The sequence below is a fragment of the Streptopelia decaocto genome (assembly GCF_964273445.1).
Source record: "Streptopelia decaocto genome assembly, chromosome: 2".
NCBI lineage: Eukaryota > Metazoa > Chordata > Aves > Columbiformes > Columbidae > Streptopelia > Streptopelia decaocto.
Genome location: NC_138655.1, coordinates 86864437 through 86884097, shown reverse-complemented (window position 1 = coordinate 86884097; position 19661 = coordinate 86864437). Strand labels below are relative to the sequence as shown.

General features: G+C 42.1%; 2 protein-coding genes across 4 annotated transcripts in view; one reads left to right on the top strand and one right to left on the bottom strand.

Annotated features, from left to right (window-relative positions):
- Positions 1 to 8913, bottom strand: part of RELCH (RAB11 binding and LisH domain, coiled-coil and HEAT repeat containing) — a 79874-nt gene extending 70961 nt beyond the window's left edge. For all 3 annotated transcript variants that reach the window (XM_082044066.1, XM_082044067.1, XM_082044068.1), the window contains exon 1: positions 8230 to 8913. In XM_082044066.1, coding sequence (XP_081900192.1) covers positions 8230 to 8749 — 520 coding nt within the window. In that variant the 5' untranslated portion in view covers positions 8750 to 8913. The remainder of the gene's footprint in view (positions 1 to 8229) is intronic.
- Positions 8914 to 9116: 203 nt separating this feature from the next.
- Positions 9117 to 19661, top strand: part of PIGN (phosphatidylinositol glycan anchor biosynthesis class N) — a 105844-nt gene continuing 95299 nt past the window's right edge. Inside the window, exon 1 of the mRNA XM_082045731.1 lies at positions 9117 to 9185. The gene's annotated coding sequence lies outside the window, so the exon portion shown is untranslated. The remainder of the gene's footprint in view (positions 9186 to 19661) is intronic.

Here is a 19661-nt window from a genome sequence, read left to right as displayed (position 1 = left end):
CAAATGAAAAGTTAAGTAAAGCCACTAGAATAAAATTGCCCTGACAGCTTGAAGGTTAGTAGACTTAAAAATTACCCAGAACAGCCATTCAATATGATCAGATAATACTTGTCTATGACAGGCAATTCAAACCAAATTGAAAACATATTATCAATATATTTGTCTCCTTTATATTACTAACAAGCTATGGAAATTCATAGAAAGTATATGAGCGTAAAAATCCTTAAGCTACTTGGAGGAAACTAACCTATGCTTGCTGGCCAAGAACCGCAGAAAAAAATTAACCAATCATCATATATATAAAACAAATACTTTGCAGATACATTGTAGTAAAAAGATATAACCCTCACTACCATGACAGGAATACAGCAGAAGCTCATGAGAAGGATGAAATTACAAAGTGAAAATGGACAGTTCTTGCATCCTAGCACAGATATAGCACACTCACAAATAACTGAATTGGGTTAAGAGACAGGTATTGATACAGCTGAGTAGATCTCAATTGAGAGACATGCCGATAACAAACCTGCTTCTGTGCGGGGGGCCTTACTGCCTAGACCGTCTCAGGTACCACCCAAATTAGTTGAAAGAATTAAGTCGGCCCTGCACAAAGCTATTTGAATGTTGGTGCAGTGAATACTGAGCTCCAGGGGCATATGACCTTGGAGAAATCATCAAACCCAGCCTGGATCCCTATATACGTGCAGTGTGCCTGAGCTACCAGAGCTTCCCGAAACAAAAAAGCTAAATGGAATCATTGCACAGAAGCAGTTCTTCCAGCTTGAGACCCCAGCTGGCTTCAGCAGAAATCAGAAAGCATCAACAGCATCACATGAACTCTGTATGCTTGACGTTGCAGCACTGCATTTCCCAAAGCGTATCAACTAACTTGCATTACAAGGATTTTTTCATTCTCTACAGTGATGCAGTTTTCTGTTATATTCTCCGTCGTCCAACAAAATTATATCAACCTAGCCCTTAAATGGCTGTCTTTGCTAAGGGATTACTTAAAGTTTATAGATAATACTCATCTTAATTGTCAAGCACTGTGTCTCTCAGTTTTCTTCATATTTCAATTCTAGTATGTTCCCCTTTCCCTGATTTCTACTTTTATTTCAGGACAGTACTAAATTTTCCAGTGAAGTTTTAACAATGTATGTCCACATGGATTCTATAAAGAATTAAAAACAAACAAACAAACAACTACAGACAAAAACATCTATGAGGAGAGGCTGAGAGAACTGTGGCTGTTCAGCCTGGAGAAGAGCAGGCTCAGGCTCAATGTGTATAAATACATGAAGGAAGGGTACAAAGATGATGGAGCCAGGCTCTTCTGAGTGGTGCCCAGTGACAGGTCCAGGGGCAATGGGCACAAACTGAAACACAGGAGGTTCCCTCTGAACATCAGGAAACACTTTTTCACTGTGAGGGTGACTGAGTGCTGGCACAAGTTGCCCAGAGAGACTGTGGGGTTTCCATCCATGGAGATAACCAAAAGCCAATCTGGACACAGTCCTGGGCAACCAGCTGTAGGTGGCCCTGCCTGAGCAGGGCTTGTTGGCCAAGATGACCTCCAGAGGTCCCTTCCAATCTCAACCATACTTTGATTCTGTGATTACTTTTGCAATAATTTCTCTTACTCCAACAAATGACAACACAGCTGATAGTGCTCTCTCTCCTCTCCAACATCAAACCAAGATGAAAAGGTACTTGTCATATAAATGAGAAATTTTTATTCTGTGAGTTTTTACGTAACAGTTATTTCCTTCAATTCAACAGCAAAGTAATCACTTGCATCGCCTTCATGCAGTATTATATTGCACAAAGGGAGGGAGTAAATGGCCTCTCCCCTATGGTACACCAGGGGAGAGTTCAGTATTTCTCAAGGGCTTTTTCAGCTTGGTCTGTCTTAAAAACAAAACCAAAAACTTTAGGGTGTGTTTTTTTTGTGTGGTGGGTTTTTGTTGTTGCTGTTGTTATTGTTTTTGTTTTGTTTTTTTTTGTCCAAACTCAATATACTTTGTGCTATGTATCAGGCATGTGCATCATAAATAAAAATAGAAGGCCTATGAGCTTTACTGAATCACTCAAAGTTTTAGCCTACGCTAGTGGAGAATTCAACTCAATTTCTCAAACCTGCCTATTTGCAATACACTAGAAAACCAAATACAAGTAATACATTGAAGATGAAGAATTATGACTTTGAACATACAACAGCATAAGATTTTATGTCTTATCTTCATATACTGATAGGAAGGAGACTTCTGATACTATATTTTAAATAGTTCCATATATATATACACATATGAAAATTACCTAACTCGGAATTTGTAACAGTTTGAAAGTATGAGGACTTCCTAAAAAATATATTTTTCCATATTTTCATTAATTCTGAGCTTATAGAACACAGAAGCCCCGTATTTACAAATTTTAAAGAAACAGAGATAACTGTGCATATGGATCAGCTTCCAGCACAGCTGATATCAATATCTATTTGATCACAACTTGCTTGCAAACACTAGGCAAATCTTTTGGTATCACGCAATGAATCTCATGTAAAATTTCCAGCAAGCACTCTAATTTACAAGTCACATCTTCAATCAAGAAAAAGATCATTCTCAGAGGTAGAAAAGCTACAGGAAGCTCAATATACCCTACACAGGATTGAAATGATGTATAGAAGAGCTTAAAGAAGCTTCCAGTGGTTGGTTCTGAAATGCAAAGCTCTAGCTAATCTTGTTGTTTTCCTCCTTCTCTCCCCACCTCCCCCCAACCAAAAAACAAACAAACAAAACCAACAACAACAAAACCAAACCAAACCCAAATAAAACCCAAACTCTCCTTAACAACAAAACTGTTAGGAGGAAATATGTGCTGTGTCAGCAGAAAGCCTACTTGCTTTGCTGAAGCTTCCAACCAAGGCCTGGTTAAATTCACATGGAACTGAACTAGCTACAGTGCCTATGTGCAGAGGTTCATTTCTGTCTTCCCCAACACGGTAAAGTAACAATAACTCTGGCACAGGAACAGAACAGAAAGTCAGGACTAAAGCAGCTAAATTCCCCATAGCGTAACTGCAAACATCCTAAGAGAACAAGAACATAAAAATAACTTACTACAAGGTAAAATATAATGTGGACATACGGTACACTTGCTATTCAGTTGTAACTTCATAGTTGCCTGCCTAGTAGAAGCGGCTATTAGTCTGTCCTTCTTTGCTCAGTGTCACGCTTATCTCATGCTACTTTAACTTGTTATTTCTTTATGTAGTTATACCCTTGTGGGGACTAATCTGTCTTCTGAACTACCTACAATAACATCCCAAATCACCCCAACACAGACACCAACCAAAGGTTAAACTATCCACTTATCCATCAGAAACAGCTTCCGGCATGCAGACCTGGTTTCACTCATTTGACAACACCAAGAGCTGCAGAAGTTGTCAACTAGGAAGGTCTTAAGCTATGAAGTGCACCTCATGGAAAACTTCTCAGAAATACCACTGATGGTAAAACAGGGAGGGGTTTAAAGAAGTCACAACTGGAGAAGTTTTAGCTGTCTTCTCTACCAGTACCTTCAGAGCGCTACAAAAACTCTCAGGTTTCACGCAGGAATTACTGTTTTCTGGGAGGTCTGCAGGGGCCTTGGCTCCCCTTTCCTTCAGTGTTACAAACAAACCTCTTGCTTGTGTTTCCTGTACTTCCTTTGAAAAGACAACACTCAGTCTCTCCCATCTGCCAATAGCAACAGCTTTGATTATCTCTTTATCTGCACTTTTCCATCCTGTCCTTACTAATAGGAGCCCCTTTCCCAAATCAGGTAGTAAAACCACTGTTTTGCCCCTAAGTTGTCATTCTACCTCACTGCAGCTGGAGCAGTAGCCAACAAGACTATATATTTTTGCTTACTTTAAAAAAGTAACAAATGAAAGACTTGGGTTGACAATAACAAAAGCCGGAACAAACCAAGAATTAGTCATTCGAACAGCTGAAGTTGTCTTCTTCCTAATTTCCTCTTATTTAGACTGCCATTTAAGCTGAGCTATAATGAACTGTTTTGAGGTAGCCCCGTTCTGCTACATATTCATGCAAACCGAAAATCTGGTGAAATGCTGATCATGAGAAGGGCTGGCACATAGTCACAATGTGTGTAACTCTGCATTGAGAGCTGTTACCAAGACACCCCTTTCTCACAAAAGCATAATCAATATGCTCTTCCCACATGGCTTCTTCCAGTAGGACCCATCTGAATTTCAAAGGCTACATGCAAAACAGAGATACTTCACAATATCTGAACCAACAAAAAAAAAGAAGCCCAAACCGTAAGCAGAGCCAGGAACTTACTATGAAGAAACAACAATACTTTATGCTTTTGTACTCAAAGATTAGCTTAATATAACTGGAATCAAGTCCCCAGGAAGTTAAAAATGACTTTATTTTGGAAATAACTAGAAAAAAAATAATCTCCTGAAAAACATAAATGTAGCATAAATGTTCAAACCCCTTCTTTATGATTTTCATTACAGCTATTTCAAATTTTGACAATGTTGAGCTTTTGTAGCCATAAAGAAAAATAAATGGCAGACCTTAAAGCTAGTTCTAACAGCATAAGCTGCATCCCTTCAGGAAAGGGCACTCACCAAACAGAGTAATCAAAGAGCATCTTAATAATCACATTAAAAAAAAAAAAAAGTTTTTTCACCCACTATGCTTAAGCTTGAATTATAGTCATATGTATACATGGGAAAACATTTGAGGCTCAGGAACAGGGATGAGACATTTAAGCCACAGTTTTATTTCTCAATTTCAAGCATCTCATTTTGTACTGTACTAGCTTATGCAAAGATGATCGGGAATAGGACACAAATTTAATTTAAATACACAGGTGCAAACCAAAACCTTGTAAGATATCTGGAATACTGTATGAAGGAGGGACTTCCAAACCATACCACTCTCATAAGTAGCATTAGAAATATAGTATCAAAATGGTCTAGCAGATGTGGAGCTACTGCTATTGAAACCAATGGAACAAGCTGTAACAGACATTTGGAGGATCAATCAGAGATACAGGACATGAAGGATGACTGTACACAAGTGCTGTGCATCTAAAGGAACAGTGCTGATTTCTTCACAAAGTGAATTTGCTTCAAACTAGAAGAGCAAAGTTGCTAGACATTACATACATTTCCATATTTTTCATTAACATGTATCTTAATGCCTGTTCCCAGCTGTGACGTTACTGCTGCTGGAAAATGGAAGGGTGTTTTTCCAAAAAACTATGAAATCCCAGTCATCTGACTATCATTTGCTTCTGTAGCCAAGTGCTCTGAAGCATGGTTCAAAGACAAAGCAGCTTCTAAGTCACTAGCTGACCACATGATGCTAGTTGTTTAAATCCTACGATACTTCATTACAATGTCTTTATAGCAGCAGTCTGTAAAGAGAAAGGTAAGAAAAACCAAAATAAATTTCAGCATGCACACTTATATTTCAGCCTGCTTAAAAGGATCCTGAGAAGTGCCAATGAACATTGAAATTCTCCCATTCTGTAGAGGAACGCTCAGTACCAAGCTCTCCATTGCTCCATGGCAAGCCTCAGGCAGCATTCCAAACATACTTGACATTCAATAAGAATCACCAGTCTCACTTTCTCTGCATCCTCTCAAATTATCAGAAACCTTAGTTACAACCATAGAAATTGAAACAACCCGAGGTCAGGGAAGAACAGGTGGAAAGCTAGTGCTAAGAACGAATTCCACCTTTAAATATCGACAAAAATAAAGAACTTTTTTTAAAAATCTGACCACATTAAACTTTTTTTCACGGAAGCATAAAATTCAAGTCACCTTGAAATTACAATCATACCAAATTCCACTGCTTTCTACATCAATAGTTTCTATGAAGAAAACAATCAGTTTATTCTCAAATACCTTTTGGCATGTTAAAGCAAGAGAAGGTACTTCTCACATACATTCTCTGCAAATCTACATGTAAGAATCCAAGAATGTGGACAAAACAGACTGCACCTCTCAAGAGAACTGAACTTTTAAACTAACTTAGGAAACTACTCAGACTTACCATTGGATCTGACCTGCAGCTTAGCTCTCTAAATCCAATAATACCAGATACTTAAGAGGAAAGTAAAAAAACTCTTGCAAAGACCATGTAAATTTCAGCCCATCAGAGTCTTCTGCAATCTATTTTGTAACATTTGGAAACTATCTTAAATACAGAGGCATGAGACTATCAGCCTTTGTTGACATTAAGCAGAATCAAGCTGAAAGCACTGAGACAATCACTAGCTCCATGCTAGACTCCAGACTGCAAAATCTAAAAAAATCTACTTGAGTTATAAAAAAATACATTTTTTAAATTGTTCTGGTTCTGTCACATTTCAATGTCACTCAGCATGAATTGCCTTTCAAATCCTTGTTGAGACAAAAAAAAACCTTTGAAAAGCATACTCTCATCTGTTGTAGATATCAGATTTCAAGACACACTTAACCTTTAACCTAAGGTCTAGCATGATATTTATTTTTACCACACCTCAGTATTATTAAACTGCTCCAAAATATGTTTTAGTCCCCCTCCTCTTTCTCTCTCTCCCCCCTGCCTCCTTCCTGCTTTTTTTAATAGTAATGTCCCATCATCATCTATCCTTCAGCAGGTCAGCACAACAATCATTAAGAGGTTCTCACATATACACTGGTCTAGAATTCCAATAGATCATTTTTTTTGCATGCATAACAGCACAGTTACACAGGCTGCTGTTTTTCTAATTCTACAGTATGCACATTATCAATAACTGGAAACAATATATCATGTTAACAGGAAAAGAGAATGTTTAATCAATTGGATGAATTGACTGGAATCCCCAAGGAAGCTGCTTTTAATGAAATGGAAATTTATGTCAGTTCAAAGCATTGAATCATGAGTTTTTCCAACATTCACCAATCCTATGATGAAGAAGACCACACTGAAGCCCTCAATTGGACAAAGCCAAGCATGAAAGTCTAAGTATTCATAAAAAAGATAACCAGAATATAAACAACACAGCATGAATTACAAAAAAATTCTAGACCATTTAAAAAAGATATTGAAAAGCAATAACAAGTTGAAAGTTTAGATGTCTCCTATTATCCTAGACATCTAGATACTACCAGTTATTTCCAAATTTTAAGTCTAGCTGCATGTCTTCTCAACAGTAGAATCTTTTTTTAGTCAACAAACAGAAATACAGAACTATTTACGACATACTTTTAGGTGCCTTAGAAAGCACACATACATAAATAAACCTTTCAACTGTCTGCTAAACACACCTTCCATGTCAATATCATACCATGAGTTCATTAAGTCTTCACATGTCAGGTGGTTGGGCAGCTTCTCTCTCAAAGTCACTTGAAGAAGCTACTTCATTTTTAGAACTCAACGCTTCTTGGCAGTAACACTGACAATACGCACAACTTTATTCTAAGCCATCCAGTCCACTTTTGAAACGCAAATGTTTTCAAGACCAGCTACGAGATGATTTTCCAAATACCTGTACCACTTTTTCTCCCAAAACCTCTAGTAACCTAGTACATTTCACACCTCACAACTCCAAATCCCACAATGGTTAGCCAAAGACTGCAGGCACTTGGTAAATATATGAGCATGAACTACAGGAAACAATTATTAGTTGTGCATGACATGTGAAACTCAGACCTATCCTTGGATGACTTAGCCATCCCAATGCATCAGCAAAAATAAGATGCTGGCTCCTCACACCCCAATTTTGACAATGTTTAGACTTTAAATGTATGAGTCAGGGATTAAGAGTCAACTCTTTCTCCTAACAGCACAAGACTTATCTCTTAATAGCAGGCACTAGGGAAGGCACAAGAAATCCTAGGACAGCTAAAAATTAAGGTTGAAACTCCCAGCCCTCACACTTCTCCCACATTAGGCACACGCGTGACCTTCAGAGAAAGACTGAGGCTCCATACAATACGTGACCGGGACCAGAGTAACCGCGGTCCTGGCCTCCCATCTCCTCTGCCCCGGCGGCCCCGCACCTGCAGCCTGTCCCTGTCCCGCACGCAGGTCACAGAACACAAAAAGCGACGCAAACCGCCTCCCCCGCGACACGCACAGGGAAGGGCCGCCCCGGGAGAAACCCCCCGCTCCCCGCAGCCCCCTCCAGCACCGCCCGCCGCTCCCGCCCCCCTCTCCCCTGGGCCGGGTCACTTACTGAGCTGCCCGGAGCCGGGGTCCCTGCCGCCCGCTCCCCCGAGCACGCTGCCGCCCAGGCCGCCCAGGGCCCCGCCGGCGGGCGGCGTGCCGCTCTGCCGCTCGAAGTTGCCCGGGTTGGAGAAGAAATCGCGAAGCCGGGGCAGCTCCCGGCCGCTCTCCAGCAGCTCCGTGTGCAGCTCCAGCGCCGTCAGCAAGAACTGGTCCCGCAGGAGCTGCGCCGCTATCGCGTCCATCGGCACCCGCGGCGGCTCCCCCGCGCCGGGGCCCGAACCGGCCCCGCCGCCCGCCCCCGCACCGCCGCTGCCATCGCCCGGCGCCGCCGCACGGAAACCTGGCAGCTCCTCGGGGCTCCCCGCGGCTCCTGCCGCCTCCTGCTGCTGCCGCGGGTATGCCGGCCCGCCCGGCTCGTTGCTGCTGCTGCTGCCGCCGCCGCCGCCGGGCCTGGACTCCTCGGGCTCGTCCTCCTCGGAGTCGCTGAGGAAGGGGTTCACGCTGGTGCCCCCGCCCGTCGCCGCCATCTTACAACTCAACACGGCACGACCACCGCCGAGGCGCTACCGCGGCAAAGGCTGCGCGGAACCGCCGCCGCAGCCAGTTCCGGCGGAGCCGGGGCCGCTGCCAGCCCCTGCGCTGCTGCGGGCGCTGCCGCCGGCAGCAACACCGACTGCCGCCCGCCTCCTCCTCCGCCGCCGCCTCCCACCGGCCCCACTACCGCTTCCGGAACCCCGCACTCGCGAGAGCTCCCCCCACCAACCGCGAGCGGCGCCCCGGCACTCAGACCCGCCCCCTCCGAGCGGGAGCCGGGCAGCAGCTGGGGGCGGGGCCTGAAGGAACGGCAGGTGCCTTGCCGAGGGGCGTGGCTTGCGGACCACGCCCGGGCGGGGGGGCGTGGCCAGGGAGAAGGAACTTCCAGGCGGAAGTGGAAGTTGCCGGGGTTCGTGGTGGGGGAGATGAGTGAGTTCTGGCGCTTGCGCACTGAGCGCTTCCCGCAGGGGCAGGGGGGCGGCAGCTGCTGGGCCGGGTACCTGGCGCTGGGTCTCTCATGGCGGGGCCCCTTATTGCGGGGTTGGGCGCAGGACTGCGCCTTCCGGCCTCCGGAGAGCTTTGGCTCGTCTAGGGGCCTTGCGGCGGCCACCCAGCCTGTGGCTTAAGGGCGTCGCTGGGGTGGGTGTGGTGCGGGGTTCGGCTTCCGTGCCCGGGATGGTGCCCAGGCCGCAGGGCACCCGTCGGCTGTCTCGATGCTGTTGGCTGGAACCGTGTGGGGTCTCTGGGCCATGCGGGTTCTTGGGAGAGCTGAGCCCTCTGCCTCCAATGGCCGTGAGCATCAGCTGTGCTTGATAGGCCTGGAGTTAGGGGGGTGTTAATAAGTTGTGGATCTGGAAGCATGTCGCTTTCACTCTTAAAAAAAGAGCGTAAAGGTTTTGCCTGGCAAGAAACTTGAAGCCAGAATGTAGCAACCGGTGATACTTGCTACTGTGGAAAATTTGGCTCGCTAGAAACGACACAAAACAGGGTCAGCATTGGTTTCTGTGGTTTCTTTGAAAAAATTGTCCTGTTCTATTTGCACTGTACTGATAGGAGTTCTGGTTGCATAAAGCTGATTGTCTAGGAATTATTAGAGAGCTTTGGGGCTGAACCTTAGGAATAAAAGGAGAATTTATAACCTTTGGAAGAAGGGGCGGACTACTCAGGAGGACTACAAGGATACCATGAAGTTATGCAGGGAGAAAATTAAAAGCGCCAAAGCTTAACTAGAACTGAAACTGGCTATTGCTGTAAAAGGGAACAAAAAATGCTTCTATAAATACATCAACAACAAAAGGAGGGCTAAGGAGAATCTCCACCCTCTGGTGGATGTGGGTGGGAATATAGTGACAGAAGGTGAGGGAAAGGCTGAGGGGTTAAATGCCTTCTTTTCCTCAGTCTTTAGTAGTAAGACCAGTTATGCCTCAGGTACCCAGCCCCCTGAGCTGGAAAACAGGGATGGGGAGCAGAATGAAACCCCAGTAATCCAAAGGGAAATAGTTAGTGACCTGCTACACCACTTAAACACACACAAGTCTATGGGGCCAGATGGGATTCACCCAAGAGTTCTGAGGGAGCTGGTGGAGGTGCTCACCAAGCCACTTTCCATTATCTTTCAGCAGTCCTGGTGAACTGGGGAGGTCCCAGTTGACTGGAGGTTGGCAAATGTGACACCCATCTACAAGAAGGGCTGGAAGGAGGATGTGGGGAATTACATGTCTGTCAGTTTGACCTTGGTGCCAGGGAAGGTTATGGAGCAGCTCATCTTGAGTGACATCACGTGGCACATACAGAACAACCAGGTGATCAGGTCCAGTCAACATGGGTTTATGAAAGGCAGGTCCTGCCTGACCAACCTGATCTTCTATGACAAGGTGACCTGTTTAGTGAATGAGGGAAAGGCTATGGATGTTGTATATTTAGACTTCAGTAAAGCCTTTGACACCGTATCCCACAGCATTCTCCTGGAGAGACTGCAGCTCATGGTCTGGATGGGTGAACGCTGTGATGGATAAAGAGCTGGCTGGATGGCTGGGCCCAAAGAGTTGTAGTGAATGGAGCCAAATCCAGGTGATGGTTGGTCATGAGTGGTGTTCCCCAGGGCTCAGTATTGGGGCCAGTTCTGTTTAATCTCTTTATCAATGATCAGGACAAGGGGATCAAGTGTACCCTTAGTAAGTTTGCAGATGACACCAAGTTGGGTGGGAGTGTTGATCTGCTGGAGAGTAGGAAGGCCATACAGATGGATCTGGACAGGCTTTATCATTGGGCTGAGGCCAATTGTATGAGGTTTAACAGGGCCAAGTGCCGGGTCCTGCACTTGGGTCACAACAACCCCAGGCAGCTCTACAGGCTCAGGGAAGAGCGGCTGGAAAGCTGCCCGGGGGAAAAGGATCTGGGGGTGTTGATTGACAGCCAGCTGAACATGAGCCAGCAGTGTGCCCAGGTGGCCAAAAAGGCCAACAGCATCCTGGCTTGTATCAGCAATACTGCAGCCAGCAGCACTAGAGAAGTGATCATCCCCCTGTACTTGGTGCTGGTGACCTTGAATCCCGTGTTCAGTTTTGGGGCCCTCATGACAAGAAAGACATTGAGGTGCTAGAGAGAATTCATATGAGGATGATGAAGGTGGTGAGGGGTCAGGAGCATAAGTCTGATGAGCAGCTGAGGGAACTGGGGCTGTTTAGCCTGGAGAGAAGGAGGCTGAGGGGAGACCATATCTTTCTCGACAACTACTTGAAAGGAAGTTGCTACTTGGGAGAAGAGACCAACACCCTCCACGCTACAAGTGATGAGAGGAAATGGCCTCAAGTTGCGCCAGGGAAGGTTCAGATTGAATATTAGGAAAAATTTCTTCATGGAAGGGGTTGTCAGGCACTGGAACAGGCTGCCCAGGGAAGTGGTGGAGTCACCATCCCTGGAGGGCTTTGAGAGATGTAGAGATGAAGTTCTTAGGGACGTGGTTTAGTGCCAGAGTTAGGTTATGGTTGGACTCGATGATCCTAAGGGTCTCTGCCAACAAAAATGATTCTGTGATTTGCTTTACTTAGAGCAAAATTTGGGCTGAAATCGTTGCAGTAAAATAGTGACAACATTTTGCAGTGATACTGAAAATTTGTGTGTGACCGTTCTGCAAATCGGTTAAAAGTGAATCAAGACTGTATGTATAATATTGAAAGTTGACTGGCTTTTCTAGTATTACTTGATCTAGAAGCAATATGCAGTACATTGACCTCAAACTTCTCCATTCATAATATGTGTGTGCACCATAAAATACTAGTTTTTTCCTTCTGTTTTTAATTTGAATAAATTTTGGTAAACAATTTGCATTGTCCTGTAATAAACTTTGGTTTTTTTAAATAATTGTTTTATGTTGTTGATATTATACAAAAGAAAGTAAGTAGTGGAGTGTGAACTGGTTGTAGCAGAAACAACTATGGTTGTTTATTCTAGGAGTTGGAACTACATGATTTCTAAGGTCCCTTCCAACCCAAACCATTCCATGATTCTAGGGTAAAATGCAGATATACTGAAAATTGTTTGAATTTCCACTCAGACCACAATTAATATAAGAACAAAAATATCTATTTGTTGGTGTTCTGTTGGAATTAGGAGCCCTCAAAGAATTATTGTGCTTTTTCCTTTCATTTCTGGACAGTGAAAGCATGTTAAGTACAAACTTGGTAGTATTTGATATGCTCTTGTGCTTCTTTCCCATAAAATGGAGAGAAAAAAACTTACTGATGTCCTATAGCAGCCTCTAGTGGCCATCGGCAATCTTTACATGTGTGCCTTGAAGTTTAAACATAGTTCAAACACTAAATTCTACTTTTCTTTTAAGGGACTAATTTCTGACGACTTATGTGTGCTGTTGCAGTAAGGACTAACTTTTTTCACCCTTCCTCACCTAAAATAATGTAAAAGTATTCCTCTGTTCATTTGGGTTTATGTAAGCGATGGAAATATTTATAGATGATGCTCAGTTGCACCAAAATAAGGTATGGATGGCTGGGATAAAGTTAGCACAGCTCAAATATGTATTCCAGAGCAGGAGAATATAGGGAGAAAAATGTGCTTTTAACAATATGCTTAAAAAACGTTTCTTATGTTACACCAAATGCATATTGTTTTGAGAGACCCGAGGAAAAAAAAAACCTGATAAGGAAAGTATAGTACCTTGGCAGATATGTGAGGCAGAAAAAGATGCATAAGTTCTGGAAACAAAGCATTATATAGGGGTACTAGAGACTGACAGCAAGAAATTATTTTTTTCTTTGTTAACTTGCTAGTCATTCTGAGAGAGGCAGATTGTGCATCAAACTCTGTCTCTTACTAGACTTGATGTCTCCTTCTAACTTTTAAAGGACTCAAGTTCTATATCTGAAGAACAACATACCTAAATATATCTCAGCTTGATTCCTAAAAACAGGCCTGTCAAACCAAGTATCCGAAGTACAAGGAGCTTGAAGAAAAAAAATTAGAGTGTTTTGGAGGTGATGCTATATATATTTTTTAGTCTATGCATGTTTTTTCATGAACTTTTGAACTTAGTATTCTTGAGATGGAAAATAAGTAGAAAGATTTCAGTATTTGCTTTTAGTGTGTTGATTTGGGTAGGGGTGTTAAATCTTGAACTAATGCTTGAAAGTTTGATGAACATATGACCAGTTTTGGGTTCCCTCTATGCTGCTTGGTGGGGCCATGTGTGCGTAAAGTGTGATGTCTTTCTGTGCTACTTTGGTGCAGTGTCAACTGCTCTCACAGTGAGTCGAGCTATAAAAGGTTTTCTATTTCAGCTCCTACAGATAAGGTTAATTTCATTAAAAAAAATCCTTTTAGGTCCATATTATTTTTTTCTGTTCTGAATACATGAAATGTGTGAATTAATATGCTCTAATGAGTCCTACAGTGAAGCGGAGTAGGTTTTTCATCTGATTTGAGTCCCAGTCAAGGCACAGGAAACAAAATAATGGAGGAAAATCTGAAGCAAGTCAGATTTCTACTTTAAAATAATGCAGTTCTGTGAGTTCTGCCAACTCTTGCTTAAATCTTCCTGTAAAATTGAGCTACCTGAAACAATCTTTTTCCATGTGCGTTTACTTAAGCCTAACTTTTACCCCATTTCAAAAGAAACTTTACAGGAGTTACGATTTTTATGTTTATTATTATTATGTTTATTTATGTTTACTTTTATGTATTTTCAGTGCTTTGTAAACTCCCTAAACTCAATAATATTTTGATATTCTGCAGGAGCTGAATAATCCGTATGTTGAGACTCATAATGTCGGTAGTTTATGCTTCAAAACCTCTGCTATTTCTCTGAAATTTTATCTGCCTTTCCAACTAAGGAAAGGGAGTAGGAGGAAAAGGGAGAACCACTTACAAGTTGGAAAAGTTAAAAATGCTTTACTAATGCTACTAATAAATAGGGAAAATAATACAAAATATACAAAACCAATCTTGAATTTCCCAGTGTAATGCAGTGGTGGAGCTGGTGCTGCTCCAGTGCTGCAGGGCAGGTACCTGGAGGTCCTGGGCTGGACTCTGCAGTAAACTGGAACTGGATTCAGGGATGCAGGGACTGGAGCCAGGCCTAGGATCACAAGCAGAACAGGCAGGGTCCTCTTCAGGTATCAGCCACGGTCAAAGAGCCTGAGATTCTGGTGGTCTCCTGCTTTTATAGGATGTATGATGTGTATGAGATGGATTACTTAGTTGGTCAGTTTTAGTCACCTGTTCTGTTCGCCCCTACTTGCAAGTCCACCCCCCTCACTTATGGGACGTGCAAAATTTATCAGTGACCTTGACTGCCAGAGCAATAAGTCTGAACCTGAGCCTCTTCTGCATACCATTGCTACTGTTATCAGCTCTGGAGCAAACAGTGTCAGGAAAACATGCAGCCAACTTCAGGAAAGTACAGTTACTTAGAAGAACTTACCTGAAAGGAAGATTCACTAAAAGATAACTGGTCTTGTTTTAAACAAAACCCGGACACCATTAATATGATAATGTCCTATGAAGTCAGACGAGGACCTGAATTAAACAAAGCAACCACCCCAAATCCATTTGAATCGAATTTTGGCTGTGTTTTTCTACCTCTAAAACTGTTGTTTTAAAGCATTACTGTGAACAGTGGATATTTGGAAGCCTACTGTCAAAAATACATTGAGTAAATGCACTTGGAGCTGAAGGAGTATTGCACAAAACTTGTTCGAGCTTCACCATGTGTGTGGTATGTCTTTGTGAGAATGAATAGAGAGAAAAAAATGCTGTTACAATTGAGTGAGGAGACATGATTTGGGAATAAAAGATAAGACGTTTTATGGCACCATAGACACTAGAGTACTGAATTGCTTGGACTTAATTCACCCTAATATGGAAGACAGAGTGAATTGTCTGGAAGTGCAGGCTGCACGGAAGGCTATTGTGGAGGAGAAGAGACCACTGTGTCCAAGATGGTCTGCCTTGCCTTGCCGTGGGGAGGGGAAACGGTGTGCTGAAGTATGAAAACAATAATTTTTGAGTTCTCAGGTTTAAAGATAAAAAATTCAACTGAAAAGCTGTTTTACCTGAATTTGTTAATGTGACTTTTATTGAAGCTTTGTGGAGGTCAAGACAATTACGGTTTGACATTGGAAAGGTCTTACTTATTTCTGTCACTGCAGAAGCATGGACCAAGTTGCACAGATGTTGCTGTACTAACTTCATGCCTCTGCTCTGTGGTTTTGAAGGTTGCCTGCTTCACCTTATTCCTATTAAAGTTAGTATTTGCACATAGTCTGGTTTTGTTTGGTTTTGTGTTGTTGGTGTGTTTTTTTTGTTTGTTTGTTTTTAATTACATTTTCTTTATACAGCCTGCTGTTCTTCACTCATGTTCAATTATAAGGGGAAAATACAAGAGATTTGAGCTAGCCTGTGAAGGTCATGAAATAAACTTTAGTGTTAATAAAAGGAATAGAAATAGTGTGAGATGTAGACTTTGGAGAACAGAGTAGGAGTCCAAGGATGAGCTTTGAACATGCTGAGTTAGCACTGTTTCGGGAGGAGATGCAGTCCTGTCCTGGTGCCAACGCAGAGGTTTGTTTTGGGAATTAGACTAGGGAATTAAACTACAGCAAAGCTACATTTACTCTTCATTCCTGTTTTTCCCTTGAGGTTATTTTCAGTTGAATTCATTCTGTGGTCTTCTTGACTGTGCACTTGTACAGATGGGTGTGCCAGCCCAAGGAAGAGGTTGGGCATGGGAATGGGGGATGACAGGACAACTGTCTGCAGCTGTACTTGCTTGGTTTTCCTTGTAGCATTTGTGACTGTGAAGACCTCTTGTTCTTCTAACTGCTACTCTCATGTCAGCTATTTTTGATGCAAAAACTGATAAAATGTATTTTCTTTGCTCTTCTTAAGTATTTTGGAAAACATGCTTTTAATGACGAGCAAATTCCTACAGATAGTAGGGGACAGGTGAGTTAACTGCTTTATAGGAGTGAATAGTGGGCTTTTTCTGTCATCTCAAAACTAGCTGTTTGTGTTTCCCTGAGAGCAGATACTAAGATGGGTGGACTTTGCCTTTGTGTTCCTGATGTGAAAGTGTATTTGATGTCTTTCTCGTAATAGTAACTGTCTACTCTTTGTAATATTCCATTATACCTACTGGTGTTGTATTGCTCCCCTGCTTTTGCCAGCAGAGAGGTCAGGAAGCTACAAATGATTCTCCATTTTTGTGGGGAAGGCATAAAATGAGAATCAAAGAAATGTTGCTCCTGTTGTGTTCTCCAGATTTCTGGGTCTCTAAGTGTTTTCGTCTCGGTCTCTGAGCTCTTTTTCTACAGTGAAACTCTTTCCATCTGTTTTGGTGAAACTTTTGAGTGGTGAGGAGCTTTAATTTTGCATCAGCAGTGCACCATATTGCAAAGAGACAGAATACTGGTGGTTTCCAGGAATCCTTTCCTGCCTCTTTAATCGTTAGTCAGTCACCAGCTGAAACATAAAGGTGCGTTATATAGAAATGAAAAGTGGCCTATCTTAAAAACATATGTAAGCTCACAGTGTTGCAACAGAAGGTGTTTACAAGTGGACATATCATAAATGATAATGAATGTTAATCACTTTATTAGTAGAGATTGCTGTAGGAGCAAAGAGAACTTTTTTCTTAAGTGAATGGCTTTAGGCTGCAGTAACTGGTAATTTGAGTGGGTTTTGTGTCTTCTGTACACTTAGGAAAATGCTCTCTATGTGAGTACCTTGCAACTGTGGCTGCTAGTGGAAGAATTAAAGAGGTGATTCCTTTGCATAAAGATTTCCTACTAGACCTCAAACTATCCTTGGACAAATACTGTTTATACTTACGTTACTACCTGAGAAGTTGAATGCTGTCTTGAAGTTGATATAGTCCATCCTTCTAGTACTTTTCTGCACTTTACAACTTGACAATTGCATTTTTTTTAAATAATATGTTTCATTGAAGAATCGGAGATTTTGTTTCCCTTGTGCTTATTTATTTTCTGATGAAGCAATACTTCCCGACAGTGTGTTTTCTGGTGGGATTTCCCAGGGACTTGGTCTGCCGTGGTGCCGAGTACCAGGTCCCATCCATGAGTGCCATGGGCTCTGCAGGGTCCGGAGCGGTTGCAGGACCCTGGAGAGCGCCCGCCTGCTGCATGTTCAGGGCATGGGGGCAGCTGCATGTCCCTGTGGTGGGGGGCACTGCCTGTCCCTGCCCCACAGGCCGCTCTGCTGGGCTGTGCTCGGCCTTCAAGTGTGGGGTCTAATGCGTCTGGATTGCTTTCCTTATGTATGTTCACCTCAGGCTTTAAATGAGTTTTTGTTCTCAGTGGGTGGTGTAACTTACCTCTGTCTGGGTCAACTTGGCAGTGAACTGGAGTTCTGTAGGTAAAGATATAAGATGTCAGTTATGCTAGCCAGTTGAGTAGTATTCTATGTTATGGTCAACTGGCTAGCATAATTAAATAGTACTTTTGAACTCAAAAGGTCCAAAACCCCTTTTTAAAAAATGCTTTTGAAAGGGTGGGAACCTACAAATCGGTTATTTGACTTCTGTATTCCTTTTATCAAAAATATTACTATATGCTTAGAAGGTCATCTTATAGTCCTTTTTCTCCTTCAAACTGAAGCTGTTAGCTGATTTGACATTCAGAGGCTTATGTACAAGATTCAACAGCTGTGGCTTGTTACTATTTGACATAATTCTTGTTTATTTGTAATGGTTGATATCAATAAGAAAACATGACTTAAAGACAAATAACTTCTGTCAGCTTTTTTTAAACCTTCCTTATACCAGCTTTTATGGAACATACTTTAAGCACTGTTTGGTGTTTTTGCCAAAGGGTATTTTTTTCTCTGTGGGTATACAGAATTCATTAGCAAGCTGGTTTTGCAAAGCTCAATGCTGCTGAAAGTTGTTCTTTTTCCATCCTTTTACCTATGTGCTCTGTGTTAATATTTGTTGTACAACTTTAAAGAGTTTGAGCCTTGCCCCTTTCATTGCTAAAGGGAAGAACTGTGCTGCTTCTATTGGTACACGTGATGTCTTGCATAGTTTTACTGCAGATCTCTTTAAAAATATCCCAGGGGCCTTCAGCCTTGGTTTGTCAGGGAGGGCTCCCATGAGACAGCAAGACCGCTGTGGCAAACTGTCTTCCATGTACTTGTGTTTTCTTAAGTGCCACTTGACCCTAGCAGCAGTGGAAGTTGGTGGGCTAGGTTTTGTTAGACCCTCTCAGGCTGATGTTCTTTCCCCAAAAAGTATCTCATGAAACTTGTAAGATGAAAAAAAAAACTGTCTATGAGTTCTCCAAACAAGGCAAGAAAAAAACAATGACAGAAAAATAATCCTTTTTTTTTTTTTTTTTTTTGTGCAAGAACAGAGAAATCTGAGTAATGTGAGACACTCTTTGCAGCACAAAAAGAATTAAACAGTCCATACTGAGATTAAAATATGATGTTAAGCTGTAGAACAGTGATGCTTGAAGAAGACTTGCTGCCAGAGTATTGGTGAATGTCTTAGATCTCAAGAAATAGCCAAGAGCATTTGAACTACCTCCTGAACACAGGCATAGGCCCCCTCCAAATGCTACTGCTCACTGAAATAGCTGATTCACAGCAAAACTACTCAGGGTTTATTGTTGTTGGGTTTTGCTTTTTCTGAGTTCTGAATTTCTAGTTGCCTGCATACCGAACAGATGTAATACTGAATTTCTACTATTTGTGGTTTTGGGGTTTTTTTTCCACTTGGCTAACGAGTGTTACTAAAGAGTGATGCTCTTGTTTTCTCTTTTGTGCCTCAAAGCAGTCATTGTTTCTTAAAGAACTACGCTTGTTCTTTTTGTCAACGCTGTCCTGTTGTCAGTGTTGTTCTCAGGCACGTTTTTGTGCCTGGGAGACTTGTGGATACATTTTCCCATGTTTACAGGATGATTCAGAGAAAATTGTGTAGACTGACATTGAGGTAGCTGATTTGCAGTAAGTCAAAGTATTAGAACATTTCATGTTTTATTGGTGCCTTGCAACCCACAGTCAAATTTCTCCTTGGAAAATTTTGGCAAAAGGGACTTTTCTAGGCAGGCAGAGTAATTTTCATTATCAAGTGATGTTAAAAAGAAAATTAAATATTCTTTGAGCTCTTTGCCTCAGGTTTGGATGTGCTTTACTTAACCACATTTAAAATTTAAAACAGATGTCATTTGTTATTATAATCCTTAAAATGCTCAGTGAAGTTGTTGAACATAAAATAATTTTAAACAGATGGTATGAATTACAAAAGCCACTTCAATGCAAGAGCAAGTGGAAATACTGTAGTTGCAGTTTCATTGTCTGGTAGAGGATGTTTTGCCTCAATAGAGAATGAAAATTAAATTTTGGATAATGATGAAGTCCCTTTTCCTCCTT